At 37.2% G+C, this 19,523-nt stretch overlaps 1 protein-coding gene across 1 annotated transcript in view; it reads right to left on the bottom strand.

Annotated features, from left to right (window-relative positions):
- The window catches only part of TMEM132C (transmembrane protein 132C), a 196,168-nt gene extending 193,995 nt beyond the window's left edge, over nt 1-2,173 (bottom strand). Inside the window, exons 1-2 of the mRNA XM_009997683.1 lie at nt 1,974-2,173; nt 564-628 (exon numbers count right to left, since the gene is read on the bottom strand). Of these exons, the coding sequence (XP_009995985.1) occupies nt 564-628; nt 1,974-2,173 (265 nt within the window). The remainder of the gene's footprint in view (nt 1-563; nt 629-1,973) is intronic.
- Between the last annotated feature and the right edge of the window lie 17,350 nt (nt 2,174-19,523).

Here is a 19,523-nt window from a genome sequence, read left to right as displayed (position 1 = left end):
CTGCATCCTGCTTCACTTTAGGAACAATAATACTGTAGGTATTTCATATACGGATCCATAGAGGATACAGTGGGGAATATGTATCTACACAGGTTTAAATACAAATTTTAATATCCCCATTTTTCTTTTGCCATTATGTCTTCCTGTATTAATTATTTTGCTAAGAAATCACTTGTGTTTTATGAATGCAAACATTCGCAAAGATTCAATAATTCATTCTCCCACAGGTGAAATTCACTTAAAGTGTAGTGAAAAGTACAAAAGTGCTAAATCTCTTCTACGTTAAGATTAATTTTATTACTCAAACAATAACATATAAATTAAAAGAGTATTCAGGCATCTCTGCTAGTTGCCAATTTTCAGATTTTCTTGTGAGATCTACTCAATATATATATATTAGTTAAAGATGTTTAAATATTTCTGTTATTCTGATCTTAGTTTGTTAGGGTTATTTTTTGCCAGTTACTGTGGCTTTTTTGTTTCTTGTACTCAGGATTTTGTTTTGCATTTGAAACTTTTATAGCTCTAGCTAAAATTCTGTTCCCTTTCTGGTTTTACATTACCTGTACTTGTCTTTTCTGGAGTGAAAATACCAATCTTTTTCACAATAGCAAGATATTGCGCATCCCTGTGAAATATGTGGGTAGACTCAACATTACAGATTCTTTCATTTTGGGGCTGGTTAATTCCTGATATAAATGTATCCCTATTAAGTTCAATATTGACTCCTGCCTGCATAGAGAGGGTTAAATCAAAGCAGATTTTGAAGGGGTTGTTAAAGGAGGAAAGAGGAAATGTAAAACAACATTACAGATAAGAAATAGCTTCAGATACTTGGCTTCAAAGTAGTTAAGATAATAATGGCTGGGTCATCACTTAGAGAAAAGCTAATGAGCTGGCTCCATCCAGGCTAGAATGGGTACTCTTCCCAGGGCTAAGTGGGGGATCAAAGAAGCCTAAAACCTCAAAGAACTAGAAAAGGGAGGGAGCTGTGGCTGAGCCAAGACTGGTTTCCCAGAATATGTCAATTACAGAGCTGACAGGCTGGGAAGACTCACAGACTGAAAGAATGTGCTGCAAGCAACTGTAGGCTGCTCCTCCTGAGCAGGAAACTAACCTGGATTTATGTAAATTACGAAGTGTGGAAGTTTAGACATGGGGACATGCATATAAAAGAAAATCTCTAATTTCTACACTAATATCTATGCCTGCAATCTTTCTTTCTTTGAGTAAGTCAACCAACAAAATTTTGCTAGTGAATAAGTGTGGTTTGGATCTTGCTAAATAGCTTCTTGAGCAAAATTCAGTGGCTAAAACCCCAGTTGAACATGTTGAAGTAATCCTGGTAGTTACCCAGGAATTGTTACCCAGCTACAAAAAGGCATACTGCCAAATTTCTGCTTAGGAAACTAAGTACCCTGGGCCTGAGACCACTATAGGGACATAACCTTGAGAAGGGACAACATTCAGGAACTAGGAGGGTTTCTAACAGAAATGGAGTAAAATGTGCTATGAATTTCTAAGCAGATATTCTATGAATGGGAAACGGTGATGCAGTGAGGGCTGGTGATAGCCCAACATTGATGTATGGGTATGTATTGTTAGGCGCACACACTTAATTTGTTCAAGATACTTAACGTTTTTCATGGGGATTTTCTCTCACATTCTCTGCAGCTTTTAAAGTAACTAAGACATACATGAGGCTAAAAGACTATTTTGAACTTCTCCCCAAATGCTAGATAATTACCCTGGAAGGATCAGTGAATATAGCAAGGATATGGGTATTCAATGGCCCATTTCAGCAAAACATTAACTTAATTGCACAAATACCTTCAACTACAAAAAGGCAAATAAAGTTATTTGAAGAGAAAGAAGTATCTGTAGAATACTTGATTTTGCAGAGAAGGGCTGGGGCACTTTGAGGATCTCTGTGTGGTAAAAATCCCCCACTTTGTGCTACCATCGCACCTTACAGAGGGTCAACAAAGTTCTTCCCATTTAACACTGACTGCACCACAACTTGAACTACAATCTTACGGTGCCAAAATGTGATAATGCCATGACAATGCCAGATGAAATATGCAGCTGCTCTCTCCATATTCTCTTTCTTAGAATCCAGTGCAGCCTGTTGATACAAACTAGCATTGTATGGAGGCTTGTCAACCTGGCACATGGCTCAAGTGAAACAGATGAGCATCAAAACGTAGAAAACTACTTTTTAGACTTGCTGTGCTATTGCTGGTATGATTTCAGACTTTGCTCCTAAGTAACTTATTTAGAGAATCCTGGGTATGACTTTTATAATTACACAGGCAATCTGAGATCGGATAAACCAAACATCAGTGATTTAGTAAGTACTACAGGAATTTTTAAGTTGTTCTTGAATCTACTAAATAATAGCATTTATGGAAGCATCTGATTTCTTGAACACAAGACCTTCCTTCTAAGATTGCTCTCTCTCTCTGGAAGCTTTTAATGAGTGGCAGTGGCTCTCACCTAATGCATCTTTTCTTTCTAAGTGGGTTATTCTCTATCATGGATTTTTTTTAGTATTGTTATTATAAACTTCCATAGAGATAACATTTTTAATCAGCTATTTTATTTTAGCTTCATAGGCCATGCCTCCATTCTATTAGAAAATGGTCTCCAGAGTCACCAGGGTATAAGAATCTGATTAGAAAACTTGATACAATGTCTTTTTAGAAAGTGTCTTTGTGTTATCCATACCAGAGGAAAATGAACTGTTCAGTGAAGTTATAATACACAAAACTAATTCAAAATGTCAGCGACTACTCACTCACTCAAATGGCTCTCCCTAGAGAGAAGAATTGAGCAAACTGGTTATAGGTAATATTATGACAATATCCTCACATTCCTGCAAAGCCTTTCTTGCCAAGATATTTTATTTTACAGGAAGATACAGCTCAAGGGTTGTAGAAATAAAAATTATTTTAGCCCAAATAACACTTCTTTCAGTGGGGCAAGCAACACTAAAGAAGGACAGGGAGAAAATATTGTCTTTATTTTCCTATTCTGCAGTGGGTGTCAGACAGAGAAGGTAAGGAGATTGGATAAAGCAGTATGGTTTCCACATCTTCCTTAACAAAGTGCTATGAAAAATTTATTGACCATAAATGTTAAACGTTTGGCTCTGTGTCTCATCCAGAAGACATAGCACAGTGCACAGAAGAGCTTGAAGGCCTTGCAATGTACTAGTCTGCCCTTCTAGCTTCATGGATGTTCTTGTAGAGGAAAAGTGTGAATCAGGAGCAAGGTAGCCAGGACTTGCAAGTTAGACTTCAAGAGACGGTGTGAGGAAGACAAGTGTGTCACTGTCTTTAATGGGGTGGAACATTTTGTATATGGCTGCTTGTGTATATAGAGGACTCTGGTGTTCACTTGCATTTTGTATTTTACAAGAAGGTTCAGAAAGTCCAGATCATCTGAGCTTTCTAAGAAACTGATGCATCATTAAGGTATGAATCTATCACTGGTTGCTGCAAAATAATAGCCCAGTACAGTCTTAGCCTAATATAACATAACGGGTCTACTCAGACATGTGTAAGGGAACACAGAACACAGAACACAGAACACATTACAGCAAACTAGGATAAAACTGTGTACAAGAATATCTTCTCCTAAATGTTTAAATTTATCAAGTGGCAACTAAGTTAGATCAAAATATATATTCCTCCAGAGCAGTATCATTTCCCTGTAACTCACTCTCCCTAGAAAAAAAACCTACTCCCTCTTCACAGTGTTGCCCTCTTGATTGCTAGAGCAATTTTTTGAGTGCTTCTTTCTGCCATGACTCTTTCCACCGTTCTTTTTGTTCCTTGCTATATTCCTGAGCACTAAAATACCTTGTTTGGGAAGCCAGGATTTAAACTTTCCTTCTGATTTTTTTTTAGACTTCAGTATAGACTTAACACCACTTATCCTAAAGTCACTTTTCTTGTTGACTGACAAGAATAGCTGTAAAGAGACACAAATTGGATTAACTCAATTCTTTGCTGTGGGAAATAATACCTGTGATCTTCAGTTATGACCTTCTATGTTAATTTCTGGGATAAAACGAGAGAAAAGATTTAGAATTCTGTATGCTAATCACACCTAATAAAATCTTAGGAGGATCTAATTATAGTGGAATTACTACTGATTTACTAAAAAAACCCAAAACAACAAACCCAATCTGTTGTAATAATGTACTGCCCAAAAAGTATGAAGTTGGCCACTTTACCACAATATTTGTAAATGCTGCCATGTTAGCCTTCATCCCCACATGTACAAGCTGTCAGCTGTGTGAGTCAGTGACTGAATAATAACTTGTTCAATAATCTTTTGTCAACTGTAGTATCTCATCTGGAGGGTTATAATAATAAAGACAGTAATTGTTTCCTCAAAGTAGCCATGAGAGAATTCTGTAACTGCTACCATTATAATTAGAGCATTCAAGATTAATTTCAGGAATAACATTCCCTAAGAGTTCAGTCACAGGAGACACTGATTTAGAAAGAAGTAAAGTTTTTGTCCATATTTGTAAAGGCTGGTCCCCATTAGATGGGATACTGCACACACAAAATAAAGCAGAACACTATAGCAAGTAGGGACAAATAAAGCACTGAGCTCACTCTTTCAAGGTCGTTGGTCTGCCTGGGAACTGAAGAATTATTTTCTTAGCACTATTTAATGTCCTGTTCTCTAAGATCTGCTGCATTTCAGATGTGTGTTCTCAGAGGAAAGTCCTTCTTTATATTCTGAGAGTGCAAGGACTGCAGGTGTACCTCTGGGAAAGAGCCAAGCATGAGAGTGGGTGACAGGCAGCTTTTCCAGATGTACCTGGTGTAGTCTGATCTAAATCCTGCTCAACATATTAGGACTGATGTGCATAGGCAGTTTCCTGATTTTTCTTAGGCAGCCCAAGTTCATATACAGGCAAAAATATATAAATTGGCTTTGTTTTTCAAACAAAGCAAATTCACCAGATGTAGAGAACTGTGAGATCACAGGAAAAGAAGTCAATTACATGATTGTGAAGAGTTGGGACAGAGTAGCAGAAATGACAGGACATGACTGTTCCATACTGTGGTAATTTCTCTGTACTGACTTCTTTAATCTGCCACACTTACCACAGCTATAAAATCACTTAGAGACACCAGATGGTGCTATTGTAAATGGTCTTGCTACTTTTGATGACCTGCTGATATGGCAGTTTGCTTTGGGAGCAGTGCTCATGGTCAGCTGTGATGCATTCATTTTTGGAAACTGAATACACTCCAAACAATAGTCTGCTTTGTACTAATCAGTGACAGTAGGAGCCCAAATGAAATTCGTAACTTCAGATTTCAATGAATTCAAGGGAAGCCAAGATCCATTATTTGGATCTGAAACCTACTGAAGGAGACCTTTCTGCTTAGCCAGAAATACACCACCTGGTATAGTTCAGGATGATGTAATATGTCCAGAAAGCAAAATGAAATCCAAAAGCTGCCAAACTAGTTGCCTTCTACTAGTTGAGCAAGTAGCCTAAATGCTTTTATTCCTTTAGGACTGTGAAGACATTGTATAAAAGCAGCACTTTGAAGTCAACATGCAAAGCATTGGAGCAACTTGTAACTGCACGTATGACCTGGTGTGTTGCTGTCGTACTGCAAACCACTGGAATACAATAAGTACCGTCCACTGAGAATTACCAATTTTTATATTAGCTATTGTACAAGCTAAATACATAGTGATCTTCTTCAGAGTGATGGCAAATTGTGCTTTCTCATGCATGAAGGTGTTCATATTACTGCTGTACAGCACATTTAATACAGCCTTATTCTTGATAGCTCTCAATTTCATTTTAAATGCAGAAGACATGCACACAAGGACTACATTCAATTTTTTACATGTGATGTGCTGTCAGGTCCCATTGCCTGATTATTAATCCCTCTTTTGATGTGTCAACTTTTACATTTCAATCACAGGGTCTTATTTTTGATTGCCAGACTCCTCTGTGACCAAAGTTCTTACAGTACTCCCTTCTGTTTCTGACATGGTGTTGATTCTTCTAGTTTTTGGTGGATCTGTTAAACTCACACTTGGTTTCCTGCTTGCTCTCCCACATCCCTACAATTCTAACATATTGAGTGAGATAATTGATCAGCTAAAAAGGAGACTGGTGAAAGTACCACATTTTACCTCTCTAGAACTGTTATCTTCTGATAGTTCAGCCATTTCAGCTGACTTTTTATCAACGGGAAAGGAAAAATCTCCATAGCATATGTTTTTATTTCAACTTCTTCCTATTCTACCAATAGAAATATCCTCTCTCTGGGAATTTTAAAAATTTATTATTTTTTTAAACCATTAAATGATCTGTAGGTCAGAAAAAATCTACAATTTCAGAAGTACTGAAAAACAACAAAATCATAGTGTTATGTAACTTCTTTCCACTGTCTGATCTCACAGGATAGCAGGAAATAGGAAATATAGTTGAAGATGATTCATCACATGCCTGAAACAGATGTTCTTCAATTTGAAATGTATCATCTCTGCCAGGCAAATAGAACTGTGGTAGATGTCAGATGCAGTTACATTTGCCTGACAGATATGCCACGCTTTGGAATAACATTGCTGCTAATGATAGCCTACCGTTGATGTGTAGTTCTTTGTTTTGTTGTTGATGTAGAGCAGTCAGGTCTGCTTGGTGCATCCATTAGCAATAAAGCTCTGTGTGTGTGTGTGGTATTGCTACATTGAATTATAATGCAAAACACTGACAGCATCCTTGCTTCATCTTTCAAAGTGTTGCCTGTGCAGACTCAAAAACAACAGCTAATAAAGTAAGTTACTTTCCTCCAGTGAGTTAAACCACCTGATTTCTTTCCCTTTAGGATAGCAACTTCCTGTGGTTGACCTTTAAGCAGAGCTGGTTATATCCCCATGCAACAGGCCAGCCTTTGTCTGTGGCTGCATCCCTGTCTGATGGCTGGTGCCAATACTAATTGCACTAGGACCACCAGCCACTGTCATTTCTCAGAGCTGTAAAGATTTCTTACTCAGGATACAATATGTTAAAATGCCAATCTCCTGGTACTCCTTTACAATATGCTTGTATAGCTTTGCATATTTCCTTGACAGCATTTGATTTCTGTTCTAAAATAATAATTAAAAAAAACATTTATCATTAAGGTAAGGTACTTGTTCTCACAGCAGGCACAGGGTAGGTGTAAGCCTGGATGCTGAACAGCTACACGGATGCTGAGTCACCAGGACAGCTGTCCAAAACTGGAGGGAGTTTAATCCTGAGTTTGAGCATTTATATTTCAAAATGCTTAATAGGGGTTTTATAGGGTAATAGGTAGGCAGCACACAGAAGCTCATCCTTCTTTATGGGCAAAGTTTGGTCAATACCTTTTTTTCTATTGGCTGTTGAATTCTCAGGCTGACTTATAGGAAAGCATGGCTATGAGTTATACACCAAGATTACAGCTTTGCCATTGCGCTCCATGTTAACAAATTTTGTAGGAATGCACATAGCAGAAGATAGAGAATTGGCACATGAGTATTTTTTTTGCTTTAATTTGGGTTATTTACTTTATAAAGCAATATTAAAAGTTTGTGGGGTGTTTTGTGATGATACTCTATAGGAAAACTTACAAATCTTCCTGGGACATGCCTTTAAGTAATTTCTACTGTTTCCTGTGGGAGGTAAAAGGGTGGGTATGCAATTTAAAAATAAACATTGTTCCATTTTTTAAGAACTTAGTTCAACATCAGGTGTTGAACATTCTCATAATTCAATCATTTGCCATTGAAGAAAATGCATATTTATACTGGCTGGCAAAGTTGACTTTTACTGTGGAGGAGCAGTGTGTAGAATATAAAGGTGACTGACAGCCAGAGAAAATTAAAAGGACACATATATTGTCAAATTACTTTCCCTAGCAACAGAAAACTGCATTAAGAGTAGCCTAAAGGCATGGGTTGATTTGTTTTGATTAGGCATAGCAATCTTCTGTCTTACATAGGGCTCTAATCACTTGTAACTGCAAATAGACTGATTTGCTAAGCAAACTGATGGCAACAGCCAAAGTGAATGTTGAGGGACTGTCATCTTCAAAATCAGCTTCTGGAAGCAGAGAAGTTGCCACTTGTAAGTTGTACCTTCTCTCTTGTGTGCACACATACATGTGCCTTCCAGCTCAATGAATGGATGAAAGCAGAACAAAAAAACTTGAATAGCATTCCTTTTTCTCATGGGAGGGCCTCTATGTTCAATTCTTCATAACATCTGAAATGAAAATCACTCAATGTTCCTATAAACTCAAAACTCTCATGAAAGACTTTAAATAGGGTTAAAATGAAGCTGAGGGGGGAAAAATTAAATGTTTTTTTGTTTTTCTAGCCATAAAAGGAACTTCAACACATCGAGGAATAACATTTGAAAACAGCTGCTTGACAGTTTAACATAAACAATTCCAGTGATGAAAGCACAATATGGGGATAATTATCTGTTCAAATAAATCTGCTTGGTGCTAATGAGCATCTGAACAATCCATTAAGCAGCCAGGTTTTTTTTTCTCTGCAATTTTCTTTGGTAAGCAAAAATAACACATCCAAAACTTTCATTAAGTACACAATTTCCTATCTGTAACTTCTCATCTTTTACAGAGATTCCTTTTCCAAGAAGACACTTCATCTCCATCAGAAAGGACACAGAATTTATTCCTACATAACCATTAGACACAGTAACAGATGCTGGAGCTAAAAATCAGTTCAGAAATGACCCAGTGCTCCATAGTGGTGTTGCACTTTGCAGACATAGTAGTGGGGGAGAGACTGCAGAGCCCTTCTGTGGAGGTTTTACCCTCCCCAATGAAGCAGTCCTCTATGGCTGTGCAGTAATTTACCCAGCTAGCAGGAATCTCACCATCAATCGATCTTTGACTCTTTGACTCTTTCTTCATCCAGTTTGGCTCTATTGGTTTTTACTAACTTCCCCCTTACATGTGGTCAGTGAATTCTTTCTCAGAAAATGCCCACGGCTACAATAGCAAAAGCTGGAGTTGCCCTCAAATACAGTAAGTATTGACCTGTTCAACCACTGCCTGTGAAACACGAAGGTGAGAGATGAGAAGAAAATATTTTTTCATGGTAGTTTACTCCTAATAGCTGCTATTAAAATGCAGCAACCAAAAAAATCCAGAATTCATAGGATGTCAGATTTAAATGCTGTTTAACTACATGTTGCAAATGTTGGGTTGTTTCATTCAGTTTGTCCATCTTCTGATAAATTCTTTGGAACTGTCAGTTTCAGAACTTGTAGCAACATCAAATGATTGCTCAGAATTTTGTGACCAATATTCTTTTTTTTTTTTTTTTCCCCTCCTTCCTTCAAATAAAACAGAAATTTAAACTAAGTAGTCAAAGACAGAGAAACAATCACACATTATTCAAGGAATAAGTTGCATAGAGATATGATAGAAAGTGTAGCAAGAATTAATTTATCTAAACTCCCTAATAAACCGCTATGAATATTAAGCATACAGTAATTAGGACTGGACTGTACATGATATCTTAGCCAGGAAAGGGCTGAATCCATAGTTGAGCCTCACTCGCTCTGCTGTATGGTATTTCATCCTCACTCAGGAGAGGGATTTGCTTACCGAATGTGTACCACACAGTATCACCTTGCTTACATAGAAAATTGTACACAGGCTGGATTCCTGCATGCAAGAGTGTAAGTTTTTTTGCAGTGCCTCTGTGTATAGTGTCCCCAGCTAATCCTTTGAAAGGCAAGGGTTTCTTTCTGGGAACAGAAATAATTGGCTGCATTGTGAAGCAATTTTCAAAAATCATGTCAATGTCCTTATTTTGGAAAAGCCCTTTTCTTATTCAAATCCAAGTGCTGTGGTGATAAATGCTTGCTTTGGTCCCTGTTGTTTCTGATATTTTGTGTTATTCCACAAATAAACATGACTGCAGTCCCTGCTGTTGAATTAGGAGACGGTGGACTATTAATTAGTCAGCCCTCCTTTTTTTCTGGTCACCTGAGACTTTTGTTGCAAGAACCTTTGGGAAGTGATTTGTTAATTCACTGTATGTGACTTCAAAGGAATGGATAAGAATAGTTCCAAAATTATCAGGGCAATTAATATGATTTCCATCAGCACTAGATATGAAAAGGAAAATAAAATTGAAACATGAGAAAATTTCATTACTAATCCTTTTGGACAGTAACAGAAGTTCTGAAGCGAATGATCATAAAGCAGCTATATAGATGTTGGAGGACACTCAGAAGAGGCATGGATTTGAGTGAATTGAGGATTGTAAAGGGGATTGTGTTAGTGGGAATGTGGTAAAGCATCCAAATGGAAAGGGGTGGGGAATCATGCTGTGTCTATTTTTATACACAAATGACAAAACTATGCCAGGGCTGTTGTGTTCACTTGAAGATAAGAAGGGTTATCTGTTCAGTTAGAGAGGCTGATTGCCACAGGCACTTGTGCAGGGGGCTGGCAAGAGAGTTGGCAAGCAGGAATTGGTGGCATCTCACCCTAAGTTTGTGGTCTCTACTTATTTTTCCAAATAATGTTTTGCCTTAGAGGCAGTACTTAGATACCCATTCTAAGCATGCAGTAGCATAATGAACGGGGTGGCTTCCCTGACTTCACTGAAGTTCTGCCACCAGACAGAATAGAGAGCAAGGAGAATCCAGCATGGATGTGCTTAGAATGACACAGGAAATTTTTACAGTCCTAAGTGAAACTGTATCTTTTGAGGGTGTCTGATTTTGGAATTCAAGATTGCTGTCCAGAGTTAGCAGATGAAGTCTGAACTGACCATATTATTTTTACTCTCTGCTCACATTTCTTCTTCACTATACATTTATAATAAAAAATAAATGTTTGAATCATAGAAGTATTTCCCCTTTTCACTACCATCATCATTTCAATTTGAATTTTTACTGGAACAGAAGACACTGTACAGCATATTGTAGAAGTTATTTGACCAGAGGGAATTTCTTGCATATCACATGAAATGTAGCTCCTTTCATTTCTCTGTGCTGTAGTTTTCCCATCATTAAAAAGGCTAGAATATTTCCTTTTTACTTGCTAATGGACAGCAATAGTTCTAACTTAAGTTTCTAGAAGGCATTCTGGGCATCTTATGATTCTATATGATTCTTACCTCACTGAACTGTATCACTAGTATATTTGTTCCTCTTAGGAAAACAGGCTTCTTAGGAAAAACCCAGATTTAGCATATATTTAGGCTTGTTAAATAGTTTAGCACAAGTATTTTGGGGGCCATTACTCCTACTGGTCTTGAGCAATATATCTATATTGTTGTCCCCTGGTATTCCATTGACCTCCACAGAACATTTAGGTCTTATTTTTGTTCTAGTATGCTTAAGACACTCAAAATTTCTTAGAAAAGGATGCCTCCAGCAGGTATCTATCTTTCTGAATACTAATGAATTTTTGACATGTGTCATTCAAGTTAAGAGGTAATTTTAGTCACAGATAGACACTTAATTAGTTGAGTAGGTAAAAAAATTCTTGCCGGAAAATTATTTGATTAACTTACATGTCCACTTCTACTTATTGGTCTGTAGTAAGTAAACAAGAGTATTTTATTTGAATGAATGTTTGTAACTGCTTCCAGTATAAATCCATTAATGTTCCAATATTTGGACACACATTTATGTATGTATTTAGATTGCATGGAGCCCTTTTAAAAAATGGCTCTTTCTGGGAGCAAAACAATTCAGCCCTTCCCTAAATAGTATGTGATGTCTTTAAAGAGTATTCAGATGAGATTTTGGTAGTAAAATCACCTCTTTGATGCTCAAGAGGTGCAGACAGGAGTATCAGCTCTGGCCTGGAAGTTGTAGAATGACATTTGTGTAGTGCTGTTCCTGGCTGATGAGCAGTGCTGAGAAGCTGGGTGTATGAGCTTAGGCAGAGTGGTAACCCATTCAGTGTACAACCTGCACAGCTATCACTATTATCTGTACCTTTTCTTCCCAGATTATCCATTTACTTGTTTCTGTAGACAAAGTTATGGCTTCTTCTCATCTCTTTAGCCCTGCTGAAGAGGTGAAGAGGCCATGAGACACTGGGTTCTGTGCAGTACAAAGGTAGTTTGTGCCTCATCACGCCCATCCTTCTGAACCAAAGGTCTGTCAGTAGTTTGGCAAAATGACAAGTTCCTCAAGTCACTCAGAACTGGGGTGACATGTCTTCCCTGATTTGCTGGTTGCCAGCTTGGGGTACATGTAGAAGAATTCCAAGAATTATCGTAAAACACAAATACATAATCTTTGCAGATGACTGAATTTTACTGTGTAAAGTTTTGGTTTTTTCTTAGTTACAGAACGAGGGGTGTATTAAGAACATTTACAATATATCCAGCTCTATCTAATTCCCAAAGAGTAAATGTTAAAAGCTCGTATAGCTCAGGTGTGGATTTTTCTTCTTTCTGGTTCAGCCAGAACAAGGCTCTCATGGTTCTAATGTATTTAAAATTGGATATAGATTTTTAAAAATTAGATATAGATTTTTAAAAGTAGCTCAGAAGACTTAATTCTTGCTATCTGCTTGGTCGCAAGGAGCTATTTATTACAAAAGACTGATCAAAGATTTTTAATTGAACTCTGCATTAATTTCAAAATGCATTATTTTCATTACATAATAAACAATTTTTTGTATTTGCTTGCTTCACACTTACATTCTAGAAAACTGGCTTTCATGGAGACTCAGGCATTTAAATTACATACTTTGTATTGATTTTTGGTTACACAAAAACCTCACTTGCTAAAACAAATAATGACTGCTTGTAATGGAAAAACACTTGAAAGCTATTCCTTTAAAATGCTAGTAAAAGCTTAACAGCAAACTAAAAATCTGTTAAGGCAAGGTTTTCAGCTCTGAAAGTGATTGCTGTAAATATTTTTTCTCAATCTTTTGCCCTGGAGAACTAATTTGCTATTATTAAACATAGTAAGGTATGCTTGTTAACAAATAGGACTAAAAATAGTCTTTCTGGTGCACTGGTTTTTTTTAGCTTGAAAAAGTATGCATTCCTCCTACTAATTGCTGCTTCATATTAATTAATTTTCACTGACAATTTAATTTTATCTTTTGTGGCTTGATTCCAAAGAAATTATATTTTGACAGATTTAGAGTGCTCTCTAAATTGTTACAGTATGGAAAAAATAAAGTTTTGCTGTAAAAAGAGCAAAGCATTTGCTGCTCAGCTGTTCCTCATTTGTCAGCAAAAAAAAATTATTAATTTTTAAAAAAAAATTCCAAAGAATGGGGGCCAACTTTTTATTAGGAAGGTAAACATAATCCAAACACAGTCAGTGCTTTTTATTGTCTTTTAATGGCAGAATAAATGACCAGGTGAGAGTCAATGTGATCATACCATTGTAAATCCCAGTTTCATTTGGACTTTTTTGCATGGTCAAAAGCTAATAATAATAATATTAACTTGATCATTGTGTTATACACTTGAGCCTATTAATTTCTGAGAAAGCCTGTTGGAAGGCAAAAATGGTAACTATTTTGTAGGACCCTGTGCATTAACATGCCAAATAAATTGTGAGTCCATCTAGTCAGATTTCTAATAGTGAGCCATACTGTGCTGGTATGAGTAAGTGAAATAACTCATTTACAACAGGACAGATCCAAGCCTATTGTGTGAAAATAAACTCCAGGCATCACAGAATACTGGTATAAGTGGATATAGTCCTGTTCATTTCAGTAGCAGAGGATCTAGTATGACATCTGTCTTTAGTTCTGCATAAATATGACCAAGAAGAGCACCACAGTAGCCAGATGCTGTAGTAAAAGGTGTTGCGGTAATGATTTTTAGGTGTTGAAAGGTATGTAACCATATTTAGTATTTTAGCCTGACTAAAATCTTTTCTCACTAACAGTCATTGAGAAACTTAGTTCTGAAATGTGAAGGCTTCTGTTTCCATCTTACTCTAGCTGATTTACCCTCAAATTTTATTTATATTTATGTTTTAATACTTTCATATATACTATCATTTGCTATTACAGCACTCAATATAATGCTGAGAAAACAGAATAAATAATTAAGACTTTTTATATTACACTATAATATAGGGACCCCAGCAAATGGCCAAATCTGCACTGTGGATGGGTAAGAACTACTCAAATGTAGTAAAAAACCTGTCCTTATTCTGAGAGGTTTCATGTTAAGGTAGAATTTCAGATCTAGAACTTCAGATGGATAAGGATAAGAAATACTGGTCTCTTAATTCCTGAATTTAGCTGTAGACATAGTAAATTCCTCCAAAATTGGTGCTATTCCCTGTAATAGTAATTGTTTTATTTGTAGTATTCTTGGTGCTACTGGGCTGTATGGAATTAAGATAGCTTTAGATGGGATTTACTGTTGTCTCTTCCTTTCCTTGGGCTTCATTTCAGGTGCCCAATTCATTGCAAAACATCTGCCTCAAAGCTGGTTCCTTTGAATCCCCTGGGCTTGTGGAGTGTATTAAAAGTAGTATGTTTTACATGAGTACTGGAGGTAGCAGGAAGGCACAGAGAAGGCAGGACAAGTGGTCATCTTGAGGATGCTAGTGACTTTGAGCTCTTTCTTAGTGTCCTTGGAATTCATGGAGAGCTTTTTGAAAATAGGGGAGGAAATAATATGCTACCATGTTCTTTTCATAAAGGAGAACATTATAATAACAAATCACAGTGCAGTCAAAAGCTGGGGAAAATCTTAGAAGCATTTGCTCTGAAGTGTTGACAGCTAAATGTAATAATAGAGGACTAGACTGAAATGCATCTCAGCATTTCACCTCCCATTGCTGTTATGTGGGAGGTTGGAGCACTTTATGATTTGGTAGCCTAACGTTTCAACTAATGACTGGAAAGAAGAACCCCTTTTTTGCTGTTGCCTTTGTCAAGTTGTAGGTGGATCTAACATCAGCTGCTATTAGGGGCAGCTCACTAAAATGTCTTAGGTGCAGAGGGTGAAGTTATTTCTCACATTGAGCACTGTGGAGCCACACTTAATTCTAATTCTCCCAAACTCCAGAAACTATAATCCTCAGTTTTGATCAGATGACTCTTCAGAAGCTGCCAGTACTTCTGTCAGTCAAAGGAGGTCAATGAGGATACATGAGAGACAGAGAAGCATTGGTGATACTACGTGTGTCAAAGTCTTACTCTTTATCCCCTAGCCTATGAGTCTGAGAATAAGAGAGAATTTAATATCTTCTGGCTTTTAATCTCAAGGCCGACAAAGAATTGTAATGTGGCCTCAAGCAAATTATCTAAACTCTCAACATAACATTCACCTCTTTTCCTGCTCTCTGCAACTTCAGTACTATTATATTGAGAACACAACCTGGAGTAGGGAGCAGCAGCCTAGCAATAAGTAGTAATCTAAAGTCCAAGGTCCATATTGATTATCTCTTGCCTCAAAGTGCATCTGCAAAAGAGCTATGGTCTCTGTAAGAAGCTGTTGCTTTCTGTTAAACTGCCTGTGGAGCTGCTGGGTTCAATAATGCAATCACTTTCAAGAGGCAGGGCTATGAAACTGAGGGCAAACATTATGGGAAGTGGGACAGAGACTTTGCCTGCTAACTACATGGTGCCTGCAGGTGGCTATGCCACCTGGAAGACATCTGGCACAACAGAACAGCATGCCTCCAGACAGCCAGTTGGATTATATGTGGGGTCTGACCATGAAGATCTGGAAATGTGCTCTCTGAAAGATTAGCTTGAATGCAGTGCTGTGAGCAGTGAATACTTGACAGCTTGTGAAAGTTGGTCATTCACAACCAGCAAGGTACTCCAAAAAGTTTTAGACCCCACTGAACATAAGCATGCACATAAAAGCTGGGAAAGACATTGCTGGAGCTAACTTCCCAAATTTCAGTGCTGTGTTCAGGATACCAAACCTATTCGACTAAGCATCAAAACACTAACATTGCTGGTTTTGTCATTATATTTAAATAGGTTTTCATCAGTTTTCTGAGAAATGCTTGGGGCAAATGACCATGCAGGGTCCAGCAGCACACAAACAGTGCTTGAGACTTGTAGAAGCAACACTATCCAGTATGTGGTTGTCTGACTTGAGTGTTGCATGTAAGGGCACCTGTGCATTAAGATTTTACACAACCATTCTCTTATGCTTAACCAGGCTTGATTGTTCAAAAATTAGTCAAGATTATCTATCCTGAACCACAACAAATGGGAATTCTCTGTGGGATTTTGTTCAAGATAGTGAGGTCAAAACCTCTAGACTTTTGCTAAGTTGTATTTCTTCTTCTTCTGAATAAATTGACAGCATCATGGGAAATTCTACTGGGACTCCAGTTACACTTCTGAAGTATCACCTAAAAACCTTGAAGAAGCTCAGACTTTCATTTTTTATGCTTTTCCCAAAAGGAAAATGACAATATCTGCAGCCTGTTTTTTTTGTGAAGTAACATGTTCCATCACTCTTTCATTGCATGCTGCTATTTAAGTTTCCTATCCTGTTTTTCTCTTGCAGAAGACTTTAGGACTAACGCTTGCTCCTACTTTTGAGCAAATATGAGTTTTCTCAGCTTAAATATTTTGATAATATCACAAAGTTGAGGGTTTTTAATTGTACATTCTCTTGCAGGCCAAGTGGCTTAAAAAAAGAGGTAGCATCACAGCCTCCTACTGGTCAGGAGGATTTTTTTTTACCTTCTAGATCCAGAAGTCTTGAAGATTGTATTTTTGACCCTTGTTATCCCCTACTATTATTTTCAGGTTTTTAGTTCCTTGATAGAAGATTCAAACATCATACTTTTTTCCCTCTAAATATCTTTGAATGAATACCACTAGGGATTCTCCATTTTTTCCAACACTTCTTATTGTAGCCTACTTCCAAAATACTGATCTTTTTGGAGTATCTAATCTTTTGATGGGTGTCTTTTTGTACTTTAAAATCTTTTACTGGTACAAATTGGAACACTGCTCATGACATAAGCTCTTGGCTTTGTTTGGGAACATTTGTGCTGCAGCTGCAATGGCCTGGGTCCATTTCATTCTTCCATTTGTTCTAACTGGAAGTTGTTCAGTGTAATAGACTCCTTTGGAGCACAACAAACTCTGAGTTGAGTGACCACAGAGCTGACAGAGAGGTCATACCTGACAGTCTTCTCAATCAGTGCAAATCATTCAACAGCGACTGGAATTTGCTGTTCCTTGTCATGCACACGCTACTTCAACACTGCGTATTTTGCTTCCAAAGAACCTATCCATCCTCACTCCAAAAGGATCTTATTTAATGCACATAGAAGCTTGAAAGGAGAGGAATGAGCTCAGACAGATGAGCAGCAGATCCTTAATTACTCCAGGGATGAACAGTGGGTTTGCTGTAGGGAGACAAAGTAAGGTTACCGGAGAGATTGCTCCATCCAGTGCTCAGTATATATCAGTTGCTTGTGCTAAGGTAAGCACCGAGTGATTAAAGACCAGAATGTTAACTGGTTACCCATTCAAAACCTAGGGTTGATCCATAATACTAGTATTACAGCTAGAATTGGTCAATAATCTCAGGACAGAACTTTTCTAGTGTAAATTTGCATTGCATTTCATTTACATGATTTATGAATTCAAGCTGAGTTTGTTAAATCTCTTCAGCCAAAAAATTCATCAAGTCAAATAATTTAAATTTTGAAAGTTATGATACCAAATAGCTTTATATACTTCCCCACACTTAAAAAAACCCAAAACATTTTCCTTTTTTTTTTTTTTTTTTTTTTTTTTTTTTTTTTTTTTTTTTTTTTTTTTTTCCAGATGCATCTAAATGTTTTGAAACTGGTTAATGTCTTAACAGGACATTTTGTAATGGGGAGGGTGATGGAATTTTGCAGTCTATCTGTTTAAGAAGGAGAACAGAAAACCAAACCAAAACAAGTTATTCACAGACCTTGGCTTACTGACTTGTAAAGATATGTAGGTGGAACTTACTCTACAGCTATCAGGAGCTGAGGGTTTGAAATGCCTCCATAATATATTTCCCAGAATTCCCAAATACTACTGTCATAACTCAGTATGTCTAAGAGAAAGCCCCTGTTTGGAGATGCTTTTAGTCTAAATGTACAAGGTGAATGATGAAATGGAGATACTGAGAGGAAGATGTGATTTATGGACAACAGGACAGGAATAACAGAAAAGGGCAAGGAATAAACAGAAAAACTCATTTAGGTGGGTCTTGTAACATACTATAGATATTGCTGAAATGTTTTGTAGAGGAGATCTATGTCCCTCAATGCTCTTCACAGAAGAGAACATGCTAAGAGAAGGAGTATAGGGCCTTTGCTCAAGCTCCCACTGCTGGAAGCAGATCCTGAGGTTCTCTCTCTCAGTGCAATGCAGTGCTCTTGCAAAAACTGGGCAGAGCCAGGATCAGGGTAGAGGTGCCCCATAAATACCACAGGAGAAGAGAAAATTTCCAATTCTTTTTCAGTGAAAGGGAGGTTATCACAACTGAAGGGTATTTAAGGAGTACAGGGGCATTTAAAGAGACAGGTAAGAGATGTGGGAGGGCAAAGGGAGAGACTATATCTTCAAGTACTTTATTTTTTCACATATCTTTAAAAATGAGGAAAAAGAGAAGATGGACTCAGCTAAGTTTAGCAAAGTGGTAAACTGCTCCTTTGATAACCAAGGTTGCTGTCACAATGCTTACACTGGTAGATCAGAAGTCTAATTACATCTTCATGTTGCGCATCCCTTGATCTGCCAAGCACGAAGAGGAATTCTCAGAGTATCTACCCCAAGGGATGATAAGAATAAAAAAACCAACTACATTTGCCTTTCCTTCCTTTTGCATTTTGTTTCACATCCCTTGCTGCACCAGCAAGTGTCACTATGGTCTTTGCTTTATAGCACTAGAGATGAGCAGGTGAGTTTTGGAGCAGGAAAGAGGAAAAAATACTAACCCTAATCATGATTAGGCATGTGGTTTTGCCACACTTCTACCTGGAGTCAGGAATCCTGAATTACAATCTTCCTATGTTTTCAATGGCAAGGGGATTGGAAAATAATTGTTAGAATTTTCACTCTGGAAAAAATTTAATGGGATGATCATGTGAAAAAAATATAATTCTTTCCTTTGTTTTTTTTGTGGGAATGATTGCTGCTTGTAATAATCACAGTGTTGTTTTCAAGATAGTCCACTTGCTAAACCAAATTTTCAAGTCCAGCTTGTGAGATTTTAATATTTGGGAGTGAAAGTTCATTGGAATATATTGCTAGTTCTCTAGATAAGAATTAGAACATGAAATATTGAGTAATTTTGAAAAAAAAGGAGCAAAAATGAAATCTGTGTTTGTAATTTTATTTCTTCTCTGCTCTTTCAATGTTGTTGAATATATTGGCACCAATTTCAATATATTTGATGTTAGAAGAGGACGTGTGAAAATGGAAAAGCTTTGGGGAAATGGAAAAACACCAACATTCCTGTTTCTGAAACAAAACTAAATTATTATGACAAATATTATCATG

The sequence above is a fragment of the Chaetura pelagica genome, unplaced genomic scaffold (assembly GCF_000747805.2).
Source record: "Chaetura pelagica isolate M959 unplaced genomic scaffold, ChaPel_1.0 scaffold45, whole genome shotgun sequence".
NCBI lineage: Eukaryota > Metazoa > Chordata > Aves > Apodiformes > Apodidae > Chaetura > Chaetura pelagica.
This window is presented reverse-complemented; position numbering and strand designations above follow the sequence as displayed.